Source organism: Colius striatus, chromosome 1 (genome assembly GCF_028858725.1).
Source record: "Colius striatus isolate bColStr4 chromosome 1, bColStr4.1.hap1, whole genome shotgun sequence".
NCBI lineage: Eukaryota > Metazoa > Chordata > Aves > Coliiformes > Coliidae > Colius > Colius striatus.
In genome coordinates this window covers 114127953-114154834 of record NC_084759.1, presented here as the reverse complement: position 1 = coordinate 114154834, position 26882 = coordinate 114127953, and the positions used below count along the sequence as shown (strand labels likewise).

At 39.4% G+C, this 26882-nt stretch overlaps 1 protein-coding gene across 4 annotated transcripts; it reads right to left on the bottom strand.

The window, feature by feature from the left end:
• Positions 1-2896: 2896 nt before the first annotated feature.
• Positions 2897-26882, bottom strand: CD47 (CD47 molecule). 4 transcript variants are annotated; one of them, XM_062003604.1, is made up of 11 exons: positions 26757-26882; positions 22753-23103; positions 21382-21438; positions 19053-19142; positions 15746-15847; positions 15268-15360; positions 14604-14699; positions 12743-12835; positions 11219-11250; positions 8336-8360; positions 2897-5231 (listed from the first exon to the last, which is right to left on the bottom strand). In XM_062003604.1, the coding sequence occupies exons 1-11, from the start codon at positions 26800-26802 to the stop codon at positions 5173-5175; spliced, it is 1044 nt and encodes a 347-aa protein (XP_061859588.1). In that variant the 5' UTR covers positions 26803-26882; the 3' UTR covers positions 2897-5172. The 4 variants fall into 4 exon arrangements, with proteins under 4 accessions (XP_061859588.1, XP_061859614.1, XP_061859597.1 ...); XM_062003630.1 differs by lacking the exon at positions 8336-8360; XM_062003613.1 differs by lacking the exon at positions 21382-21438.

Here is a 26882-nt window from a genome sequence, read left to right as displayed (position 1 = left end):
TAACTGCAGTGCAAGGTTGAGAGGCATCTGCTTCTGTGCAGGGCTCCTTTAATTAGAACTTAGGTAGTTTTGTTATAGTCCTTAAAATTCAGAGTGTTTCTTCATGCAGGATAAACCAAGGCTTCCAAGTTCTACCTAGCCTGATGCTCAGTACCTGCAGAGGTCTGTAGACTACATAGCACCTTTACTTCCACTTCGTGTTTAACATGGTGAATTTTCTCTTTTCCACACAGCTCAACTCGTAAGAGAGGTCAGAGAATCCTAAATCACCTTTTGCTTCAGTGAAACTCTGTCTTCACTGGTTATAGGCAAACTTAAATGAAATTAATTGTAATGGATAGACCATAAAGTTGCCTATTCTCCTAACCATTGCCTTTGAACTTTTCATTGTTTATTCTTGGATGAACCTTCTGGTCAACATCAGAGTGGATTTCTGATGTTTTTTTTTGCATGTACCTAATTTATTAATGGATAGTGTTTTCTTACACAGCAAAACAATCAAAAAAACCCCAAACTCACAAATGCCAAAATACAACCAAATGTTCTTGCCCTCAAAGCAACTCCTGCTGCATTTATGGAAAAAGGAAAATCAAATAAATGCAATCAAATAAAAGTATCATCAAGTTGACCCTAAGGTAGAAGTTCTGAAAAATGTTGTTGTCCTTAATTTTTCACAGATACCTCTACCTACCTACTGTGCAATCTTAAACAGAAAAAAACCCCAAACTACCTAGAGTGACCAGCTTCCAATCTATCATTACCTGCAAGCAAATTTTGAATGACAGCTAAAATTCAGTATTTTAAATAGTTTCTAATTCAAGTCAAAGGTGAGCTGGGCCCAACTCTGCACCAGTTAGTTACTGTGCCCTAGGGACACCACTGAGGTGTAGTGGTAGCATGCTGACTCGGTGTGACAACTGCATGTCCCCAAGTACCTCTGCTTGACCAGCTGGTGAGTCACATATAGAAGCCAACACTATATAAGAGTCTTACAAGTCCTGAAGGGCTCAAAAGTACCACCGTTAAAGTCAAGTTGGAGAAACCGTTCATACTCTTCCAGCAAATTCGCAGCTTCAAAGCTCTTTAAAATTCTTCTCCCACCAAATATGTATTCATGGCAGTCTCTCTTCCCTGATTGCACCCACTCTTCAGCCCAGTAATTTCAAGCCTCCTTGCCTTAGCCTTTAGAAACAAGCAACAGAAGGAAACTAAACCTCCTTTCAGCGCTGCAGTTCTCCTCCCCCAAAGCAGATGATGCTTGTCTCCATGTGTTAGTACATTTCTGTATTAAAGTTTCTTGCCAGTTCATCAACCTGCTGAAATATAGCCTAGTTCTACCCTTTTCTCCTACCTTATATGACTACTCCTTATGCTTATACCACAGCCCAGCTGTGGCAGAGGAGGCCCATCGTAGCCAACGCTCAGTGCTGATAGGAGTGGGTGAGGGGCCTGGAGCACACCTACCAGGCTACACCGTACTCTCACTGCATTGCAGGAGCTTGTAACCACCCAGACAACGACAGAGGCAGTTTGAGTGGCCCATGCACATTTTTCATCATGAAAAGTTTTGCAACGGTCCTCCAGAAGGCAGGAAGCAGGATCTATTTCACTCCCAAGCGTACCAGCTGTATCTATGGCAAAGGCATAATATTAAGCACAAAAATATGTTTACTGGAGAAAAAAACCAAATCAATTATTTTGTTAAGTGGAAGGAACTAGAGGATGTCCACTGCCACTCTTAGGCACGTAACTGCAGCAGTAGATATCAAATTATGGAGCTCTGATAAACACTGAAGCCCCTTCAGAAAGCTCCTGGACTGGACAGTCAGAGTTAGGGTTGGTTTTCCTGGCTTACCTGACTGTAACAGTCTGAATTACAGGCACTATGTTCAACCACATTGAGATTCTTTAAGCACTAACAGTGAGATTGGCACCATTTTTTCCTCACTCCAAACGTATTCCACAATATTCCTGAGCTTTAGGACAAGGCTCAGGGAGGTGGTGTAATCGCCATCCCTATATTTAAAAGTTGTGTAGATGAGGTGCTGAAGGACGTGGTTTAGTTTAGTGATGGGCTTGGCAACCTGAGGTTAGTGGTTGGACTTGATGAACTGAAAGGTCTTTTCCAACCAAAACAGTTGTATGATTCTTAAGTGTACAGTTCAGTACACAGATCTCTAGGCAACAAAATTCTCAAACTTTAAAACTTCATAGCTCAAACTGTGGTTCATGGCTCCTTTACAGAATCACAGAAAAGTGTGCATGTAGAGAAATTATGAAAGATTTCAAGGAGATCTTGAAGAAACAGCCACAGCTCAAATCCCCCTGAACATGCAGGGAATTGCTAATAATCCTAAAGTGTTCTCAGCAGCTCAGCTGTAGGGGACGTGCAAGCAGAAACTCTTCCAGCAGGACTTACAGCCTTCTCTCATTTCTCCACTCTCAAACAAATGTCAAACACAACTTCAGAAAATCTGGAACTTATGCAAGTGATGCTTTAGCAGTAACACAAGAAATGATCATCTCTCAGAAATATCGTTCCAGTGTACGCACTGTGCTGCTGGTTTTTAACATTACACAAGGAGCTTGTTCTTCCTCAGCTCCTCTTTCCTCCTACATCAAATCCAGGCGACAACATTTGACGGGTGACATTGGTCAGCCCAATTAAAGTTGGTAGAGGGCAACTCACATACTTCCTTGCCCAACTGAACGGCCTTTTTAAGGAGAAACACCAAGATCCTCCCAACCAAAACCATCCAAGCCAGCCTAAATAACATCAAGAACATCCCTGTATATCCAATAAGTAATCAGGGGAGAAAGAGGTGTAAAAGCAGCGAGGAGTTATGACTTTGAATTTATGGAAGCAGTTACAATATGATAGCAACAAGACAACATCTCACAAAAACAACTTAAAATTACTTTATTTAAGTATATTAGCACAATATTTACAAAATCATTTCATGTCTCATAAATAAAAACATTTTCTTAGGTAAAGACTATAGATCTATAGATATTTAAAATGTCTATATATATACACACACACATACATACACACACAAATGGAAGCATACAATTATGAACAACTTTGGTTTTCAATTACTGGTGGGAAAGGGCTGGGTGTTAATCAGTGACTTTTTAAAACTCTTGCTTTTAAATTCTTACCTACGAGAAACCCAGAGCAACAACAGGAGGGTGGGTTTCTCCCATTTCTGAGGCGACTGATGGCGAGGCCTGTACACAGCCACCGAGCTCCTCGAGTTTAGGCGATGCCCAGGAACAGCTCGGCCTCATCCCACAGCCACACAAATGGGGCTCTAGTGCAGTTTGCCTAACGAGTTAACATGAAGCTGTCATACATCACGGTTTTTATAAGGCAGAATACCTCGAGAGAATTCCAGTTGGTTTGTTTCATATTCCTCAACTGCTCAACTCTCAAATTGCCAGAGAGCATCACTAGCTAGAAATCGGGAGCTCTGCACGGTACTTAACTGGGTAAATTCTTACGTTGAATTGTGAATAGAGATTGATCTCCTATCTATCAAAAAGCCATCTCAAAAGACTCATATGTATATATGAGCCCAAATCTTGTAATGAATAGTTCCACTGACAAAACTGAAGTAACCGTAAACTATACGTGCTTCTTCAACATTTTTAGTACATGAAAAACCCTCTTAACTGCGGCCAGTTCCACTGGACCATGGGTTGCTTTGAGCAGTTTAGTCCTGTGGGCCCAGTGAGAGGACTGTTTGTGAGAGTAAATGCTGTAAAATCAGGTACCTTAATTTCATTTTGTTCAATTCTCAATACAAAGTGTCTGCACTGAGACTCAGAGCTCAAAGTGAAAAGACCCGAATCTCTGCAACACACACCCATACCACAGAGAGGAAACTTAGTTTGTGACATTCACTCCGAGATGTGCCAAATTACTCAGAATCTTTAAAAGCACAGATTTTATTACAACAGCTTTCCAAACAAAGTTTTAAATTGTTAGAAGGAAAGAAACATGTGTGCCTTGGAAATACATTACCTTAGTACGAGCAGGAGACAGTGTCAAGATTTCTACAAAGTATACATAAAGTCCAAGAGAAGCCAACTATATTGGAACAACTTTCCAAACAGTTTTAAAATGTGGTAAAAACCTCATGGAATGTGCAAGTCCTAGAAAACAGATTTTTAACTGTACCACTTACATATATACAGAAACTGAGCCTCCTCACTTCTCATCAGCTCCTCCTCCTAACTTTCTATTTTATGGATTTGTGACGTAACGGCAGCATCACAAATTTGGGTGAGAAATTTTCAAGAAAACACATTTTAAAACTCTGTTCAAAATACACTAAAAAGGACAACTCCTATTTTTATGAAGCATCCATGACTTTTACAAATTCACCGAATTAAGAAAGCCTGAAATTGCTTCCAGTACCACACACTGCACAATATGAACACACACAAGAACCACATTCAGCGTGAAAATTGCTAGCTGCTGTGCTCTGTAATTCCAGTGCTGAACTGGGCTCTAACAGCTGGGCAGTTTCTCATCAAGGAATATGGAAGAGGCACGGAGATCTCTCTCGGTGGACTGAAATACTGGCCGCCAGAGCACACGTGACTACTGTCCATAGAGAGGAATACTACTGTTTCGTGGAGTTAGGAGAACTCAGTTAACAAGGTGAGCTGGGAGTAAACTTTGTACTTACACAAGTTTGTGTATAAGCATTTTATTTATTTTTTTTGTATAAAAGTTTTGCTGAATGTCAGAAAAAGATGTATTTGCACAATCTCTACTTCCTGCTTGTATCATAGACATATGACCATACCTTGCCCATGCACACAAATAAAGAAAACAATAGTCTAAATGGTATTGCAATCTTTGGGCTGTGCAGGCCCATTTTCGAAGCAGTGACTAATGATAGTTTTTGAAAATAACACCACTAAGGATTACTGCAGGGAGACCTTGTAGTGGGCAAACAGTGCTTTTCATAGTCTCACTCTCAACAATCTCATATATACCAGAATAGAAGAACAAAATAAAGACCGCATGTGGGCAAACACACGTGTTCCTCTCTACAGCTGCTGTGACTATAAAACTACATCATTTATATCAAAAGCACTTTTGCCACACATGCAAAAACAACTAGTTTCCTGAATTTCTTCTCGCCGAGTAGTGCATCTTCAAGGCCACGGTGTATGAACAACGATGTACTTTTTACACATCACATTGCTCTTCAGTTCTGGGAAGTACAAAGAAAACACGTGATCAGGAAGAGCAGTGGCATTTTGTGCTGCCTACCCAAGTTACAGCTTCCAAAATGCCTCCTTTCAAACTTTGAAAGCATGCTTGGTACCCAAATAATGGAAGAGACTGCTACGGACAGCAAGTGATGTTTCAGCCTCTCCACAAGAGAAAAGCGGACGTTGTCTTGGAGCTTTGACTCACGACCTGGAATAAAGCTGTAGCAGCTCTCAGACTTAGCTGTTAGACCCATTCTGGTTTTACTTCTAATGCTGGTTTACTTCCATATGCTATTTTGTAAGACAGCATGCTTCAGCATCTGACTCATCCACCTTTGGGGTTGTGTGTGTGATCTTTCAAGGGAAGGCTAAGGTATCAAGCCAGTAGAGCTCAAAAGGTTCCTGCCTTCCGCTTGCAAGTCAGAGCCCTTGCCTTCCATCTGTAAAACCTTCTGTTATTTTTAGAAGCCACCTTTCAGGGCAGAGAAAGAAGACAGACTTCTAACCCTACCCTAGAAGTCTAAACAAAATGCGTAATTAGCAATTTCTGTGCTTTTGGAAGCTCTGCCTCAGCACTAGAAGAGGAGGTAGGTTTTTAATAAGCCTAAATGAGACCCGGGAAGAAAACAGACAACTATTTTAAATTGGATCTCCACAAAAAATTCTACCTTGCTTTTTAGCAGTATGAGGCAACTGTATTGATCCCATCCTTATCTTCCTTCTGGTCTATTTTGAATGCAAATATCTGTTTGTTTCCCAGTCTCAAACCACTGCCTTGAACATGCACCAGAGCCCGTTCTTAAACAGGACCTGCCTTCTACTCTTCGTACTTCAGACTATAGGAACTGGTATACGTTTTATCAATGCATTTAGGAGACAGCAATGCAGTTGTCCTTTGTACTGCAAAAGGACTTGTATTCCTGCTGGTTTAGAAAATAATCCTGTGGCATATTTGGATCAATCACGTAGTAGTCCTAAGTAACACAAACCTAGCAATACATAGTGCTTTTAAGGAAGCCTGTTTTAAAAACCAACCAATACACTTTTCTCCAATCAGAGCTAACGAGTACTTCAGCTATTGTCACATTGTCAATTCACACCTACTAGAAGTGGCATGATATAAAAATACTTCAAGTAAATTATCAGATTCAGAGTGACCTTAGCCATTGTCCTGACCAGTAAAACATTGTAATTTGAAGCAAGAGTACTAGGCTAAGGGTCTAGTGACACTTCATGACAAGCTTGCTTGGTTTCCAAGAAGAAACATAAATACCAACAGCATCAACAAATGCTCATTTATTCTACCCCCGTGAAAAGGCAGTACAGCCTCTGCATAGAAAAGAATCAATAATAGACTGGTTTCATTTTCAAACCTGATCATCTAATCTAAAATTTAAGACCTTCAAGTAGAGCCCATGCAAGTCTGTTACTCTTTTGATAGATATAAGCTGAAGGAATCAAAAACCTTTGCAGATACCAATTTGTCAATTTTGGGTCAAGTTAATAGAAGCCCTCTCATTTCATGGCTTACTATAAACCAGGAGGGGTCTATTTAGGTGTAGTAGGTGTTACAATCTTACAGACTGTTGTAAAATCAAAAAGGATTAATCCCAGTATTGAGGACATTTCAAATCAGAAGAAATCTTAAGTTAGGCCAGGACCTGGCAACTTACATCTCTGCTTACAGTATTTGGTAGATGTTAAAACATCAAGCGTAACCAATGGGCAGAAGCCACAGTGCATGTTTTCAAGTTAAACTTCGAAATTCAGGTTTGTCAAAAACAAGTTGAAGTTACTTAAGCAATTCTTAAATTTTATTAAGATACATTTCAGTTATGTTTGTTTTTAAACACTACTATCTGACTCTGAAAAACAATAATTTGAGTGCAATCTGATTGGAATACAAACAATCTAACAAAACCCAGACAATTCAAGCAACACTGGGTGGGGGGGTGGGTTGGGTGTGGAGAGAAAGTCTACTTTTAAATCACCTCCCTATCAACTTCCACGGGACATCATCAATTCAATATGTAGAGAAGGCTTAGTTATATTAACAACAAAAGAGCCCAAAACCAAATGTAACCATCTATCAGCAAGGAAACAGTCCACGCATCTTAAATACTATGTAAGCGTAAAGGAAGCAGACGAACTATTTGACTTTCCTTATTTGACCAGAAACATGCTTTTTAATAGTTCTCTCTCACTCTCTTCACTGTCTAGAAATACACATTCATCCCCTAAGTACGATACAGATAGTATGTATTGTTTCTTTTTAACGAAATACCATTTGAACAGCACCTGCACTGAAACTTGGGGGACAAGTTTCATCATATTAGCACTGGGTAACTATATGTCAAAATCCCCAAATACATGTTAATTAAAATAAATATCTGGAGATATATTTGGACTTACCATCATTCTAACATCACTCCTTTTGCATCTTTAAAAGCCAAGCAAATTGATTAGTAATGAGCAAAACAGCAAGAAATGCTTAATAATTATTATTCAGATTAATTCTAAAATTCAGGTTAGAACTTGCTACTACTCAGCATGCTAATTAGTGAACAGAATAGCAAAAAAGAGAGAAATTTCAGAGTAATCCCTTTCTCAAAGTAAATTTCTCCCATCTTAAGTGCTATCAGAATTTCCCAACAGCATGGTAGAGTTTTCCCAGCCCAAAGAGATATCAACAGAAAAGAGTGATCGAGATAGATTTTGTTACAATTGTTAAGTGTTCCACCAAGAGGAATGTTTATGAAAACGGATGTTAATTTTTCTTCAAGAGCTGTCCCTCTTTTCCTCTTAAAAGTTGGACTTTTTGCAAAGCAAAGAGGGAGAGGATATACTATTCTGAGTTATTACATTTATCCTAAACAAGTCCACCAGTGCCACGGGCTAGCAAGCACAGTAACACACAACAGGGACTGCGGAGCTGCAGGCATAATTTCATCAAGATATCAAACTCCTACTGACTCACAGAACCACATAAGCTGATATACCCATCTGCCATCTCAGTGCTGTTGTATTGAGAACTACAATTATTTTTTGAGCCTTTTACATAAGCAATCCCCTAATTAAAAGAGAAGCCTTGAATATCACCTACCATTTAGTGGTTCTTCTACAGCTTTCTGCAAAACATTTAAAAATATATATATGTATAAAAAGCCTTCATGTTTACTTTTGGCTCGCCACACTTAAATTACTCTAATTGACATATACAGTAAGTAGTGATTCTACAAAAATGAAGAAAGCTGAACGTTAATAAAAGTAATGATTAGAGTTCTGAAAAAAAACTAAATTCATAATTATATTCTCCAGATTATTTTTTTCCCCCACTGTAAATTTTTCCTCGGATGAAATACCTCTAGGTGGCAGCAAAAGGCATGCAGACACTACTTGTGAGCTGTAAAACCTAACTGATTATTTCTGTTATTTGATCAATGGTTAGTAATAAAGCAGCGTGACTTTTAAAAAAAGCAAAAGTAGCCAAGCAATCAAGTGTAATCTCCTCAAAAGGAAATACATCACAGTTGTGCATTTCATTGGGTAGACAATCATCAGAAACAACACACACAATCTACAGATGTGTTAAAAAAAAAGTAAAATATTTGGTAATTGGTTAAGATGGCAGGTTTCAAAATATGCACCTTCCCTCCCCCCAGACTCAAGAAAATATCAAGTACTGTTTGGTCAGTGTGCCTCAGTGTCAAAATGAAGCACTCCATCGATATTACGTTTTCTATAGTCTTTGGATAACACAGAATCAAAGTGACTTTTTCAAACTTATTTCACACCTACTTATTGCCTCAAAGCACAAAAGTATATGCTAAACAGCCTCTGATGGACATGAGCAACACAGTAACACAATTTCCACTAGACCTTTCCTTACCTTTGTGGGCCCAAGTTATTGTCACCTGAATTCCTCTGTATCTGATCGTCCACTAACTGCAGCTCCAAAAAAACTTGTTTGTACTGGCTGAGATTGCCAATGACCTCTAAATTTAAAATATTTCCTTTGATTTCATTCTTGTGTCCAATTCAGAAAGTAATACATTGTTCATCGCCACATAATTATGGCTATGTCTTTATTTGTCAAATCCTTGCTGCTGTGCAAAACCACCTTGTGAAGAGAACAGTTCAAACAGAATGGAGTTCCACAAAGGATGTTATTTAGCATGTTGGTTTCTATTTCAAAGCTTATTTACAATCAAATATTAAATGTAAAAAAAGAAAAAGTCTCCCCTTGCCCTGTTTGCTCCCATTCTACAAGTACGTTAAAGGCAAGACTACATTTTGAAAGAGTATCTGTAATACTCTGTAATACAATTGTCAGCTCATTTTTATAACATAATGAACTGTGTGAACCTCTTTTTCCAATTTAAAAAAAAAACAACTCCATGCACTAATATTCCTTCTCTAAGAGACTAATCCTCTGAAATATTATTCCTTAAAATTAACATGATGAGAAAAAGCAAAGGGGGGGGAAAAAAATAAAATCTCTGTTGCCCTGCTGCGGACAGTTCTCCTGCTCACTGTTAGAAACTATCTTTCTTCAACAGCTGGGTCTCACGCTGTAGACTGAGAAGACCTCCCCCCCTACTCTGCCCTCAAGAGACCACATCTGGAATACTGTGTCCAGTTCTGGGCCCCTCAGTTCAAGGACAGGGAGCTGCTGGAGACAGTTCAGCACAGGGCCACAAAGATGATGGAGTGGAGCATCTCCCTTATGATGAAAGGCTGAGGGAGCTGCAGCTCTTCAGCTTGGAGGAGACTGACGGCTGATCTCATTAACGTTTTCAAATACATAAAGGGTGGGTGTCAGGAGGATGGAGTCAGGCTCCTCTCAATGATGGACAAGGGGCAATGGGTACATGCTGGAACATAAGAGGTTCCAAATAAATATAAGAAAAAACTTCTTCACTGTGAGGCTGATGGAGCACTGGAACAGGCTGTCCAGATGTGTTGTGGAGTCTCCTTCTCTGGAGAGAGAGAAAACCCACGAGTTCCTGTGTGACCTACTCTAGGTGGTCCTGCTTTGGCAGGGATGTTGGACTTCATGATTTTTCGAGGTCCCTTCCAACCCTTAAGATTGTGTAATTCTGTAACCTGGAAATGTATCTCCAATGATGGCTCTCAGCCAAGAAATGGGATGACTTAGTACTTGCCATGGTGCTCTGCTGCAAGGAAATTTTCCTGGTACTTGCGTCTCTTTACCTGCCTTTGCTAAACTCCAGAAGTCAGGCAGTTCACATTCATGGATCACTAGAAAGCACTGTATAAGTCTACCAGAATTACTGGTTTAGGAATGATCAGTCTAGAATTTAAAAAAAAACCCAACCTGATTGGAAAAACCTTCTTAAAAAAAAACAAAAGTGCTTTTCTATTTGTTCTGTGTTACCTAAAGACAGTTATTCTTCTTTCAGATGGACTCATCGAATTAAGGTGCATTGTTATGAAAATATGAAAAGAAAAAAAAGATAAAGGCTACAGCATCTGTATAGCTGGGAATTCAAGACAATATTAAAGGATTCTGGTGTAAAAGACTGTAGGAAAAAAACCCCTAAAGTCTTTGTTTTAAGCCACGTAGATGAAAAAACTCAATGGTATTCTGCACTCACCTTAATGAAAAAGCGTTTTCACTAAGGTGAGCAAAAAGTGTCTATAAAGCCACGTGAAAGACTGCATTGTGAAAGAACACCAAGCTTCCCTTCACATGCACCACCTTCTTGTGACAGCCCTTGAAAATCCATTTGGGCATGACAGTTGGAGCAGCTGTTAGGTAGGGTAGCAATTACAGTACTATAGACACACTCAATAGGGACAATGAAGACCACCAACTCACTCAACATTAGACATCTGTTACACAGCCAGAACTTTTGCTTGCTACCAACCTGGTCTGAATTCGAACTAGTGAAGAAAGGTTCAGTATCTCACTACAATCCCCTGAGCCATCTAGTCACCCCAAATTTATTAATTTTAAGCTTACCCCTGGACGAGGATGATCTTTCATTCTGGAACCTAAAATAATTACAAAAAAGTGACCAGGCAGATGAATAATTGGCATTAAATGAACAAAAATATGTACCCATTGAACTTGGAACAGAGTTCAACACATAAAATTGAAGCAACACATAAAATTGAAGCTTCTCCTATAAAAAACAACTTCATACGATGACCTGTGAATTCTTAAAGCCTTTAAGCACTCCTCTGTTTAGGAACTGAATAAGCTTGTCACATACACTCTTGTGAATTGTTTCGCTCATGCATTCCACTCTAAAAATTAATTATGCTACATGCTATCTTTTGTGCTTATTTTGGTGTGCTGGAATCTACCCCAACAGTCACATTCCAGTTCCTCAGCCAGCATAATCAAACTACAAATGCAGTATATATGCAATTTACTAGCACACTGCAAAGTCATATATACTAGTAGCCCAAATACAATCAATATCACTCGAATTGTTAAAAGGCTCACTTTGCCTAATATTTGATATCTCAGATACATGAAGATGAGTCAAAAATATGACACTGTGCCTTAACTTTTTCTTTGACAGAAACTCGGTTTCAGGGTCTACTGTTTCTGACCATGCCCACACATGGTGGTGTGCACATACCAAACTTGGAAGGCTGTATAGTTCAGTGTTGACCAGGGACTATGCTGACTGTGTACACATCAGCTTGAGTCTGAAAGCAATGAATCCTCAATTGCATGGTTCTGCGTCCAAACTAACAAGCTGTTTGAAGAGCCTTCATGCACAGCTTGAAGCAAATAAAGTCACTCTGCCTTCAGACCCATGCTGTAAAGTCTACATAATGTAATCCCGTAGTGTGCCAGCATTCCAATCACACAGCATTGCTATGTTTTTTTGCTTATTTAGCAGGTTTGACTGGCTTTTATACCTTTAAATCTTTCATCTTTTGAGATGTGGTGAACAGACCAGTTTTTGAAACAAAGTATTGCTATCCATTGCTCTTGGCTTTTAAATTAAGCATAAGAAAAAAATAGGACTGAAATGAAAGGTGTGCATTTAAATCGCTCATACTTTAACCTGCCCCTAACAGTGGAAATCACCAGGCAGATTTTGCTGCTTTAAACTCGTATTTTGATAAGCTTTTGTCTGCACCATCCCATAATCCACTCTATAGAATCACTGAAATCCTTTTCATTCTAAGCTTCAGGCATCCAACTGTGTAAATGCAGAGCTTAAATGGCAACATCCGTCCTACAGTGAAAACACTCTTACTCAAGAAACCTGGCTGTGTTGATCTCAAGACAGTTTCTTATCATAAGCTGTGAGTTTCTTTACTCAAGATTCCCCACAGGCTTTATGAAACAAAGCCAATAGATGCAGACAACCCTTCAGTAATTTTTTTTAAACTATGTAATTTTGAAATCACACCTTATGTTCAACTAAGCTATGCCTACCTCTGAAAAGTACAATAGAGAAAATTGCTCTTCTGAATGTGTAAGTGCTACAAAAAAAGCGCAGAGTATTAAGGTGCTACTTACCCATAATAAACACGTAAGCCAGACTAAGCAAAGTTGCAATAGCCATAATGGCTAAGCCAGCAATCACAACAGACCCATGTAAAGGAGGACAAGCTGTTAAAAACAGGATAAAAGAAACTGTATCATCTGACACGAGTAAAAGTACAGACTTATTTTTGGGTATGAATGATAACTAAACAGATAAGGCTGATATAAACAGAGTGATTAATTTCTCTTTCAAAGCTATCCCAGAAGTACTTCCGCACCTTCCCTTTTCTCTGCACATTCTTTAACAATACAGAGGCTCTTACTGATACTATTATATATACTATTATAGCTGTACTATTCTACCACAGTTTAGCTATTCTACTGTCATTCACTGCAACTGGCAACGCTTTTTCATCAATTGTGTTTTAAATTTAAATTTATATTTCAAAACAATTGGAATTGAAGATGTAATTGCATTAAGATGACAGAACACAGATACTGCTACTGATAAAATGAAGCAGGGCTGCAGGGGGAAGGGAAGAAGGGAGCAGACTATGAAAGTACTTCTGAAACAAATCCACCACAGGTAACAGGAATGCTCCATATTTAAAAGGATATTACACAAAGCAGACACAGACTACCACAACCTAACGACGGCTCTCTACAGAAACTCCTTGTTCTCTGATCCTTGTTTCCAAGGACCTGAAGTCATTGCAACTATCTGCAAGCTCAACCTAGGATAATCTGTTTCTACTGCCAATGGTCACTTCCAGAGAAACAGGTAACATCTACTTTATATGACCTGTGAAAAGGTTACCCTGAATAACTATGGAGACTTTTCACTTGAGAGCATAACAAAAAGCATCCTCCATTTTGTGTTACTCCAGAGGATTAGTGCTTTATCAGAAATCTCCCATCAGTTTATTTCACTATTACATTTGACATCACTCAGATGCCCCTAACAAATACTTCTATAAATACTAAACAATAAGCATAAAACTCAAGTCACAACTCCACTTGAAAGGCCCAGATTCACTCAACCTTTAGAAACCACTTCAAGGAGAAAGTTCTTAAATCCCAAACCAAATAACTAAAATGAAGAACGTCTCTACAGACAATAAACTGGGGTTATAAAGAGCTTCCAATGAACTTAAGTGTGCATCCTGCTACTAAATACACTGCCAAGGACACCTAGTCCTAAATTCATACTTTTCTCTGCTGTAAGGTTTTCTGGTGGCCATAGGGGAAGGCAGGCAGGGGACTAAGAGAAGGTTAAAAGCAGGAAAAAGGGGTATCACTAGGCAAGGTGTTCAGGGGCTGTTCTTTTACAACAATGATTGGTTTTCAGTGCTGAAACAGAAAGCCATTCCCAGTCAAACAGCCTTCTGCACAGAAAACTTGCAAATTAGGCTGTTCCAGTGTTGTTTCCCAGTAACTCTGTTATCAGTCATATACAAGTGGAGATTAACAAGAAAGTTCTGATTTATTCACGGAACACGAGAAAATTATGATGACTCTAGTTTATAAATACCCTTGGCCTCTCTAACAGCAACAGTAATAAAGGTCAGTGTTGGTTTTAGGTGACTCTTTAGGGCAGTAATTGTTGCAAAATTAAATAACTCTTTCTTAAAGCAACTGCTCACAGAATGCAGTCACGCTGGATACAGTCATGCTAATGAAACTGATACATGTAATGCTACATTAGGGCTGTTCCTCTTTCACCAGATAAAAGAGCATCAACACAGTAATCCTAAAGCAGATTTACAGAAGTTTCTTGCTAAAAACTTAGTGAAGCCATTTTGACAGCATTTCAGTGTTGGAAATAAACAAACATCAGGTTTATATAAAAAAAAAAAAGGTAAAGAGACACTTTTCCAGAAGGTAACTTGCTTACCTGAAACACACAGTGCAAAACCAACCACGGCAATCATATAACCAAGAATTTGCAAACCTATCAGAGCAAATGTTGCTTGTGGTGGACTATCAAAAACTGGAAAAGACAGAAAGTGAAACTAAACTGTAATTGTCAACTACAGAGACACAAAAGGAAGATCATTCACATCATGCTAGAAATCAGATTCTCCTGAATTCCAAGTTTGGTCAGCCAGTGTGATATCAAAACTCACCAAGTCACTGGAAGTCATTCAGGGCTCTTGTATGTATTCACACACACACAGATGGGGGAGGTGGAGATGTATGTATATAAAAATAATTAGAAATGAGTCATAAGTAGAAAAAATTAAACACAGAGACTCTGAGAGAAGTATATTCAACACAGTCTCAAGACCCAGGATGGAAGAGCAGGAATCACTCAGATGTCCTACCCTAAATGTCATTTTTCAAGCAGGTAACTTATACTTCTTCCCTGAAGCAATTCAAGACAAATATAGGTTAAAAATTTTGTTTGCAGACACTATGAAGGTCAGGAATCCCAGATGCTATCATAGCACTTATTTATAAAAATGAAAATAGTATGTAGATTATGGGGGCTGGGGAGTGAGAGGAGTCCAGGTTTTCTATCAGTACATTTTTGAGCTAGTGAATAAGTAAATACTCACCAATTCCAAACATGAAGTACTGAACCAGTACCAAAAACACAGCAGGGACTACAACAAGGCCAAGACCCGTCTGATTCTGCACAGAATAGCCCTCTGTAAACATTTGTATGGAAATTAGTAAAACAGAAATCCTTGATGGAAGTAAAGCACAAAGCAACAAAAATAAATCATTACTATAATTAACTTTTTAGCATCTGGAAAATATCACACTGAAGCACCAGAAGTCACTCCCTAGCCCCTAACATTCATCCAAGGTAGCAGGACAGAAAACGGAAATAAATTCAGAGCCTGTGTCTTCCTGTGATTATCTGGGGGCCTGAAAACCACAATGCTGTTTCTGCTGTATGCTATTTTTTTTTCATTTTAAAATTAGCAGCTAGCAATTAATAGGTAGTACTAACTTCCATACTACTGCATAGAAGAGATCTCTTAGTGCTCTTATTCCCTTTAAATAGGAGAGCAATTTTAATGAACTTACCTTGGACAAAAAGAACAGTGCCTACAACAGCAGCAACAGTGACGATGATACTTGCTAGAATGATGACGATTTTCTTCTGAGTTACAGTATCATATTTTAATACTTAAAAACAAAACAAAGAGATGAAAACAATCAGACATACAGATTCTTCCTCCAAAACATGCAGATTTTATGATTAGGATTGTTTGTCCTAAATGGACAAACTCCTAAAAGATTAGAACTATATATTACCAAGATTTCATTTGCTTTCATTGTTTGATACAGTTAACGTGGCTTACTTGGATAAAAGAAACATGGCATGGGTGTTCTAGTCCAATTCTTAACTCCACTTTTTATACAATTCAAGTGATACGTTACCAACTTTGGGACATGGTACAGGTTAATTCCAGTAGGTGTGCTGCTGACGTTTAAATAATGTTACAGTGAAATTGTTACTCAGGGATCTAGAAATTCCAGGTTTAACTCCCTTCCCTGTGACACCATGTGAGTTCAGATGTGTCACCTGTCCCCAGGAGACTAGGGTGATCCCTTCTCAACAGAACGCTTTGAGGATAAGTAAATACGGGATGACTTACATGTTCAGATGCCATAGACATGACTTACCATCAGTAAAACTACACTGCTAAATAGCTGCCATCACAGAAATGAATGATTCTAGAGGAAGGTTTCAAAGCAGCAGCACTTTAGCAGTCTTTGGAAATGACTGAACAGTACAAATAGACCCTACTAAGCCGTGTTTGTTTCTGCCTTATACAGTGATAAAACTAAGACACCACAAAACGCAGCTCTTGCTCCAAGCTTGAAAATTAACATACTAACAACCTTGGTGTATGTTGAAACTGGTAATTACAAACTGAGAACAAACACACACTTTAAGTAACTTCAAAAGGAAAAACAAGGAGCAGGTACAGAATTAACATTCCACTTACATCCACTGCATTAGCACAAGAAGAACTATCACAAGGATACATTAAATATTCTAGAAGTTACATATGACAAAATCTTTAATTCTGTCTTATCTATGGAAGGGTTACAGAATGCTCACTCTTGTAATTAAAACTGTCTTTCATTATATTCACATTGCCTGACACACCAGGACCCCAGTCATATTCTCAAGTTCTACTGTCATTTAAACCAAGACTTATTTGGAATAGTAGTAATAGTAAAAACTTCCTGCATATCTGTACTGGAAATACACCTTTTTTTTTCCATACTATAAACATGCTAAATAAGGAAAGCAGGACACAGAGGCAAAAATAAGTAATAGATATGCTATAAATCCTAAAAAACAATCCTTTAAGGATAAAAAACCCAACAATTCCCCCCTACAACCAAACCAACCCATCCCCTCCCAAAACCTACCACCACTCCCATAAAACTCCAAACCAAGAAAATTTCTATTCCCAAGTGTTACACAGAAATGTGAAGCCCAGTTTAACAAACTACTTAAAGGTATAGCATTGCTGGATTCACAGGTTAACTAAACCAGTGCAAATTAACGAAAAAAAGAACAACAAAAAAACCAACAAAACAAACCAAAAAATCCCAACAAAAACAAACAGTAAGTACACCAAGTAAACCCACATTTCTTATGTTAGAGGTAGCATGATTACTTTTCCTCACAGAGATCACAGACCTTGCAATAAAGTGCAGAGATGCAAAAAAAAAAAAAAGAAAAAAAGCAAGCAGGTTCAACTTACTCTTGTAAAACTACAGTGTTGTCCATGGATGTACCATGGCATAGTTCAGGACAAGTACTATTTTCACATCAAAACACTAAAATATGAGAGTCCTGCTATGAATGCAAGGCAAATACAATTCCTGAACACACCAGAGACTCCTAAACCTTTATAAACAATAATAAAAATTGGGAATCTAACACTATGGAAACAACTTTTTTAAAAAAAATAAAAAGTTAGTTTTCAACCTCTGACCACGGATGGACTTTGAAGAGTCACATATCACTTCCAGAGGTTCACGAAAATGTAATAAAGGAAAAGCTATACAGATAGCTGTTGAACAGGTATGTATAAATCACTCTGAATGCAATTTCTTTCCATTTGTTATGGACTTTAAGCAGATTTTTTTTCTTTTTATAGATCTATAAATTGAAAAAAGACTGAAAAACCTCTCAAAGATTGATGTAACAAATTGCAACTCAGGGAATCATCTGAAAGACTAGGACATAAAGCACACTCTACATTGCATATATGTTGGATGTTGGTGAATAAAGAACATCTTTACATAAAGGATGTCTGACACTGGTGAATGTATTGCCTCTAAAAATCATTCAACAAAATCATTGATGAGGGTGTTAAATTTTAACTTAGCTGGTGCTAAAAGACTAATGAACAATTTTACATTAAGAAGAAAGCACCATCTTTCTCCAATATTGACTTTATGACCATAAAAAGAACCATGTTTCTGTTTCTAATGATTCAATAACGTCATGGTGAACCAACAGTGAAGAAAACCTTCCCTGATCTAACCAATGACAGTAGACTTTATCAATTGTACCCCATAAAAATTACACACATGCAAAAAAACCCCATCATTTGCAACAGTACCAGCAGCAGACATCACCAGGTGGCAGACTAGCTCTCACCACAGACCCTTTAAGCTGCACGTCACATCTTGCTTGATCTCCGAAGACATGCAGCTGCTAAAAATCTTACCTCTAGAAAGCAAAGAATAGACTGGCCAAGATTGCACTTCTTAGGGACTACATCGCCTACCAGAGCGCCTGCATCCACAGGGCCTGTCTGTGGCACCATAAGGTACACTAAAGCCTCAAAACAAAACACACCTCTTTTTGATGAGATCATGTTTTCAGTTCAAAGGTCCCAAACTCTGCAAATGCTATGGCAAACAAGCGTTTACATAGCTTGGTGCTAAAAAAGAAATAACTCCTGAAGGAATGTAAGGCTTGTTGCAAAAGAAATGGTAGAGTATGTAGTATATGAGTGTACCTTGGTGTGCTCTTGTTGACCAAGCCTGTAAGTAACAGCGCTTACTGGGAACTATCTTGAGAACCAAATGTTGAATTAACTCTTTCATGATGTTAGCTGATGAAAGCCAAAAGCAAACCCAGAAATGATGGTAACAGTGTTGATGATCAGGAGAGGATTCCAGAGCAAATCAAATGCCAAGTTACTTGACAGAACAGATATACCACCTCTCTGTGTGTTATATGGATCAATTCTATCATCGATCTTTTAGATTTAAGCATCATTTTTTCATCTTACAAGCCCACGAGTGATTTTAGGACAAATCAATAATTACAAAGAATTAAAGAGTCAATACTTACCAATAACACTTAACTGAGCCAAACACAAAACATTAACTAAGAACAGCAATGCTATGATGATGGCCCTTTCCATTAGAAGAAACCATGATCCTAGAGAATAAAGAAAAAAATGGTGGGAAGAAAACAAACAACTGAGATTATTAGCTTTATATTTATTGCTTCTTTTAGGCTATGGTCTATATTGCTTAATACTGTATGTAATAGTTAGCATTAAGAGTTATAATAGTCTAAGAAAGCTATGACTTTTACCTCTTCTTTTCACTCTAATCTTGCATGTGACAAGCTATTTTTTCAGTATTTCTGATTACTTTAACACTGTTCAAACTGAAGGTCTTAGCCTCCAATGGGACAGAGGATATGCTGATGCTACTGTCTGGCAGTATAAGCCAGTTGGCATTTCTGGAACTATAAACAGCACAGTACATCAGAAAAAGTGTACTTAAGAGTTAAGCAGGGAAGACATGAGAAGTCCAATTTGATGCTCCCTCAGCTATTCTATTCTACCTCTAACTGCTATACTTTCTGATGAAATCCAAACGTGTGTTTTGGATCCAAATTCCAAAAATGAATACAGGAGCTGACCTAAATGAGAAGGAAACACTGCTTTGTTAATTCCAGAAATCATACATCTTCTTTTAAGTCTTCCCACCATTATGCATTTAAGCTTTTTTTGCCCCTGCATCTTGGATGCCTAAGGCTGCTCAGTGACTTGTGCTCTAAGACCCTGTAAGCCACCTTCCAACATAAAATTCAGAAAATATCTCCACTGAACTGGAAAATGCATTTGATTCTTGCATCTCTGCTCATAACTTCATTTAGACTCACTCAGTGGAATTCAGAGTAACCATTCCTTACATTACATTTGTCATCACTCATTTGCCTGCATACTTGCTTCTGAAGAACTTTATAATCATTTATATGCATACTCCTTGCACTTGCTCTCCGTATCTAAAAGCTGTATCTGCAGCTCCAGAAACACGAATTAGGTAGCAATACCTCATAGCTTTCAGCGTCAAGTAAATACCTCGGGGTCAGTTTGAAATCTACAAGTTCCCCTCTTTCCCCTCCCCTCCTCCTGCAAGGGGTCACAGAAGAAGACGCTGCTGTTACAACATAAATACGAAGCAATCACAAAACATACAGAAGGCAGAGAAACGGCAGAATACCTGACAACTTCACCAAAAGAAGCCTAATGAATTGTGCAAAGGAAGGCTTTTTGCTTCATTTGCATTTAAAAAAAAAAAAACGACCAATAGGGAACAGCAACTTCAGCGCACAGTTACCATTCTCTAGATTCTAAAGGCAAATCCCAGCGGTGCTGTTGCTGTTCCACAGAACTGAGAATTACTGATGAACTGAAAAGAGCCTCTAAGCAGAGACTCTAAAGCAGCTTCCCCTTTCCCATAGCATTTCCAGATGACACTACCAGGTATTACAAACAAAAAAAAACCCAGCAGCCATAGAGCATGCTATCTGCTAGAACTTCAGCAAGCAACATGGACCCACGTATGGTCCAGTCTGAGAGTCTAAAAGCACTTACTGTGTGGAAATGCTTGTAGTACTAGTTGCATGCAATGTGCAAATAAGAGAAACAGCTGAACACATTTTCCCAGTAATAAATTTCCCCTATTTTGCTGTTTCATAGCAACAAAGTAAACTCCTGTTGAAAAGTATTATTTTAAGGGCCAATATAATTAAGTTATTTCCAAACTAACACGCGAGGCTTCCAGATATTGGGGCAGGGGATGCAGGGAGGAGAAGAGAGAAGAGGGAAAAGCAAAATAAAACAAGGGAGCAAGACAGTGAAGAAATGCAAAAAATAAAAAGAGGGGACAAAAGAGGAAAATAAAAGGGGAAACTTTACAGTCACTCTCCTATGAGGATAACTGATTAGGAAAGAGCATGCCCAAAGATGAGGGCACTGGCACAGAAATCTTGCTCACTCTGCTACTCACTTCCTAGGTGAGTCCAGGAATTCTGCAAAGTGACATGGAGAATAGTTGACTCTTATAAGACTATCTTTGCAAAAGCATCAATTGGAACATATCAGTAGTGACAGCATGAAATCATTGCTCAGAAATGAGAGACTGAAGATTTCCATTATTTATTCTTTTCAAAAATCACTTGCTATACTTTCTTCTATTAGCTTATTATCTCTGAAGTCTCTCTAGGACACTGAGGAACACAAAAAATTATGCAGAAGCATTAAAAGAGAGAACCGGTGACTTTTACATTCAGCTAAGCCCTGAAACATAAGACTAAGTTTTACATTTTCTAGCATATAATCTGAAATCTAATGTGACCTCACAACTATAAATTCTTCACCGACCACATATCTCCTCTATTTCCTCTGGTGCTGGGGTACAATCGTCCTCGCAAAACTCAACTAGAAAATGAAATTAGAAAAATTGCATCAGTTCCCTGCTTTGTAGTATTTTTACTGCTTTCAACATTCTAAACACAAAGTAAACAAAGCTTACAAGTAAGACTTGATTCTATCACATCTTCAAGCCTTGTTTTGTCTTATAGAGCTTAACGCTGAATGGCAAAGAGTCCAAAAGTCAGAGTACAGAAGAAACTACAAGAGAAGTAAGGAAATCATCTATACCTCTTCACCTGTTTTTGTGGTGTTCTAAGAATCGAGTAATTTTGTAAGCATCCACACTCTTGCTGTGACTATGCCCTTCTCAATTCATCTTAGGATCACGTTTGTTTTGCAGTGTATATGGTTAAACCTATAATTGGATCCAACTGTGAATTACACAGATGTTTGCAGCAGGACACAGGTAACATCTGTTTGAGCTTCATGAATATTTTAGTGACAAATGCAAAAACATCCTGGGACAATTCTACAGTGCAAGGGTTAAGACTGCATGTGCTACCCATACGTAACACACTCAGTGCTTCTAGGAAGCTTTCCAGAAGCAAGAAGTGAGTCTCCTGTGCAGATCAGACAGAAAACACACACATATGTTCAGTGAAACTGCCACTTCTACCAAGTACTAGACAGGCTGCACACGTGCAACAGATCCCGTTATTCAACAGGTGAGGCACATGGGCTGCATCGGATAAGGTAAAATGGCTCTCACTAAATTCACCCTTTAGTCACCATTACTTTAAACACTGTGTTCTGAAGACCACATGTAATGGCAGACAACCCTTACAAGTTGCTGTTTTAGTAGCAGCCTTGTCAGTTTCACTGGAAAACCACATACCTTCTGATCAAGTTTTAAAGCTCTCATAAAGAATTTCTAATAGTTCTATCTGTAATTTTTGAAGCATAGCTACAGATTTCAAAATGTAATTCTTAAAAGAAAAGATCTCTCTGCAGCCACTGTGATGGATGTGTACCTCTCAGTATTTCAAAGTTACTAGGAATATGTTTCAGGATGTAACGCTGCAAATACCACCAACTACATAATCTAAAAGATGTGAGAAAGCATAGTTTTCACTATGTTAGACAAGTGACCTTCAGATATTTTTACTGAATGAAAAAATGTGTTCAGATCTTTCCCACAGAGGCACTCCCCTATAACTTAATCAAACTCCAGAGTAGCATTCAAGTTAGAAGGCCCAGGTGCTACATTTTTTCTGTTTTCAATTTAAGGTAACACAGTAACATTCACCAGTTCGCTCACTCCCATAAGACTTTACTTGTTTTCTCTCCCCACAAGTTCTAAAACAACATCAGGTAACTTACCTGGGCGGCTTCTAAGTTCAACTGTCGTTTCTCCTTCTCTGTTTGATTCTGTTACTTCACAACTGTAATTTCCAACACCTGCTTCTGTACCCTTAAGCTTTAGAGAGGCAATGCCCTTGGCTAATTCCTCGTCAGACAGTAAGCTAGCTGATTGATACGCTGAATGTCTGAAAAACTCATTTTTTGATCCATCAAAAGCAAAAATTCTGTTTCCTTCTTTTTTCCATGTAACAAATATGTATTTCACGCTGAACAGCTGCAGATTAGACACATAGCAAGGTAAAATGACAGTTTTATTACAGGCAGTTCTTTCAACAAAACTTATCGTATGAAAGTACAACCGGGCAGAACCTGTAAAGAAAAATGAAAATTAACACATTCAGAATTATTTCTTAACATACAAGAAAAAAAAACCCAATTACAAAATGTGACTTGGGAAAATAAATCAACCCTCCAGCAAAACCACAAGAGAACCATGCTTTAAAGGAGTAACAAAAGCAAGAAAAAAGGCATTATTATAAGTCTACCACAGCCCCTCTACACAGACTTAGGTGTTCTCATATCCATTTAATGCAGAGATACCATAATCTATCATAGTGTGGGGTTTTTTTTTTAAAAAAAAAGCAATAAAACTTGGCCTACCACTTACTTGAACACTTCCCCTAAAATGCCATATGCAGAAACATTGCATCAAGGCCTGCTCTCTGCAAAGCATACACACGACATTAACCACAGACTGTCCCAGTGATGTTCAAATTTTTGTTGCTGATCCCACAGGTATGCAAAAAGAGAGGCCTAGACATTCAGCTCCACACAAGCATCCTTTACAGTCTGTAAAGGTACAGAGGGGGAAAAAAATTACTTCTGCACTTCCCAGAGAAGGCAGGCAGGCCAGCTGAGTCAACAAACGCTTGTCATTTGTTCCTTCTTGTCTCTGAAGGTGGAGCCAAAGGCCCATAGGTTTAGATTCTTTCTTGCAAATTCTCTTTTCCTTTCCCATGGAGGAGATGCACACACAATACCATATATTAAATAAGATTCTTTCTTACTTGGTATTTGAGTGTACACACAACAGAACTGAAAACAGAGAGTTTGCAACAATAAATGATCTGTATTATAAATTGATGTGATCAATGCTACTAACAATAGTATTCAATACAGGTAACGAAAAATCACTCCATCTCACAGGATTACGTTATCGCTGCTGTTTTTTACTGTTTCTCTCCTATGCTGCATCAGACTTCTAAAACAGTAGTACTGACTGACCATCGTTTCAAGGACCTACATCTCATGCCGAGATTTTATCAGAAATGAAAATCCATTCATCAGTCCTTGATAACACAAAAAATTGTAACATCAGTACTTAAATTACACCAGGAAGCAGAAAAAAGAGACTACATTGATTGAAAAATACAAAGGTTTTCAATCCTTCATTTTCTGTGTTTTTCCTCATTTGTGTGAAATAACAACTTTGTTTAGTAGTTGTCCTGATAGTCATTTTTCCCCAAAGTCCCAGTGGCATTAATCATGCAAAATCCTTGTCTATGTCCACTTGATAAAAACACATATGGGAAAATACGTGTACTATAAAACAAGACCACAACTCCTAATTCCACACAGACATACAAACTGAAGTAGCTTGTGACTTCAGAGGAACTTCTGCTATTCCCACATACAAACCAGCTGAGAATTGTGAAATGCATTTGATGACTATGCTCAATTCAGGGAAAGGGAGAACAAGGAAAAAAAAAAAAAACAATAAAAGTTATGTTATTATTTGCAGTAGCCCTTTTTAATCTTTTTCTCAAAGCAAGAGTCAGAGCACATTTAAAAAGCTCTAATCTTTGAAACATTGCTGTAATATTCTCACACAAGTCACTGCATTACTACTGAATATCCAAAGCTTATAATAAACTGATTCAGCACTTTACAATGAAGAAAGAATTCTGCCCTTGTTCACTCACTGTGTTGCATTTTCTAAATTGTAGCTCAAGAAATAAAAGTATCAAAAGCAGAACAAAGGGAAACTGTACTCAAACCTCAAACTGTGCTCTAATAAAAAATAAATGTACACAATTAAAAGTTGTAGTACTTCAATAGTCTTTCAAGAAATAAATTTCACAACTGTTTTATTTTAACACTACCTCATGATAAAAGGTTTCTGAGTGTGGGCTTCTTCAGTTTGCTTTGTTTGTTTTTCTCCTTTAGAGCTAGCACATTACATTTCCTAGGAAGAATTTACCGCTGGCACCACTTCAGCTAGCAAGGTGATTTTCAACTAAAGGAAGCAACTGTACTTCCAAATATTTACCAGAGCAAACAAAAATCAGCCATCTTGAAGGAATGAAAACTGCATCTCCCAAGTATTAGCATGGAATGGCAAGGAGCTGTAAATTACTAGTTCCATCCTTTTGCTGTTGTGTAGTCTATGAGAGTTGGCATATTCTGCCTGAAGCCGAAGAAGAACTCATATCAACTGCTCCACCAGCAGAGCGCTGGGGAAAAAACAAGCAGGCTGCAGGCAGGCACCTACACAAGCAGAGAGACAAACGTTTGCCGGTTTTGTCCTCTGCAATTCTGACTGCTCTAGAAGGGGTTGCGTGGCTGCTATCTCATTAACGGGAACCTGCCTGCTTACTACAGATAATCCAGCTCCCACATTCTTCTTGTCGTATAACTAAGTCATCAGAAACCTTCAGCAATAGTTCACAAATCCTAGGTGGGCTGCTGGCTTTCAAACTTTCCCACGGATTATCATCTTAGAGGCGTCACATTAAGGTGACAATTTCAAAGGCTTATATTAACTAGTTTGGGGCGGGGGGGGGGAGGGCTGCTTCTGAAGAACGCGAAGCTGCCACAGAAAGGCTGTTTCAGATCATATATGCAGTGCAAATTCGGGAATACTGCACATTACGTCAAAAACTGGCTAAGCTTGCTAGTGGCACCTGATGGACGCATTTCTCGCCACAAAACACACTGGGGCACTAGGCATTTAAGCCAGTCTTCTGCTTCCAGTGTTCTGGAACCCACACGTGAATTTAGATACCAGCTTTAAACACGCAGATATTAGATGCTTTTTAGATGTTAGATGTGCTGCTTACTGACATAAGAACAATCTATTATTTGCACCTCAGTCAAAGTGCTGTATTTTTTTAACTCTCCCTCCCCTCATCAGACTCTTCTTCAGGCACAGGAAAAATAAGAAGTTAGATGGCAGGATGCCGTCTACATATTAGTGACGCCCAAAGTGGGCGGTTTGGTGTTTTTATTTTTTTTCCCAAGACCATGAAATGCCGTCAACCACAGAAAGTGTACAGCAGGCGACTGGTTTGATCATCGTGACTTCTCCAAAAAAACACGACAGGCTAAGCCGCCCTAAATGCTGCCAGGAATGACAAAGCGAGGAGCTCTGCGATGGTAGAGACGTCCCTTCCTCCTCTTCCCTGCAACTTTTGCAAGAAGTAACCCACTCGCATCCCGGAGAGGGTGAAGGAGGCGGCGAACTGAGGGCTCACCCCCGCGCCGGCGGGTGCCGAGCTACGGCCGAGCAGACCGCAGTCCCAGACGCGCCTGCTGTCACCGCCGGGAGCTCCGGGCAGGGGCCGTGCGAGCCTTCGCGCCGAGAGCTGCTCCCTCCCGCAACGGTGGCGGCGGGGCTCGCCTCTCCGCTTGCCCCGCGGGAACGGCCGCCTCCCGCCTCCAGGGAGACAACCACCTCTCTCTCTCCCACCCGCCCGCCCAACGGCTGCGCGGGCGGGTCAGGGAGAGCGGCTCCGCTCTCCTCTTCTCACGCCTCCACGGCCACCGCGAGCCCCCGGGGCCTCGCCGGAGCTGCCTCCGGGGCTGGCTGGGCGCCGGCACCACGGCCCGTTGGAGGCGGGGGTGGATGCAAGGCATCTCGGGCCCGGCTGCCGCGGCCCCAGCCGCAGGGATCGAAACGACGACAGAGGGAGAGAGAGGGGGGAAGGAAGGAGAGAGAGAGAGGGAAGGCGGCGAGAACTCACCGTGGCCCACAGCGCTGAGCAGCACCCAAGCGGCCAACAGCCACATGGCGAAGCGCAGCCAGGCAGCCCGACAACGTCCAGAGCTGGTCGCCGCAGCGGCTGGGCGAGCAGCTCCGCGCACGGGGG

What these genes read in the sequence shown, in the direction of transcription:
- CD47 (XM_062003604.1), bottom strand. Translation starts at nt 26,802, where the DNA reads ATGTGGCTGTTGGCCGCTTGGGTGCTGCTCAGCGCTGTGGGCCACG. An exon ending in GCTCAGCGCTGTGGGCCACG is followed by an intron (nt 23,104 to 26,756) that starts GTGAGTTCTCGC and finishes TTTTCTTTACAG; the next exon opens with GTTCTGCCCGGTTGTACTTT. An exon ending in GGCTTACGTGTTTATTATGG is followed by an intron (nt 11,251 to 12,742) that starts GTAAGTAGCACC and finishes TAATTATTTTAG; the next exon opens with GTTCCAGAATGAAAGATCAT.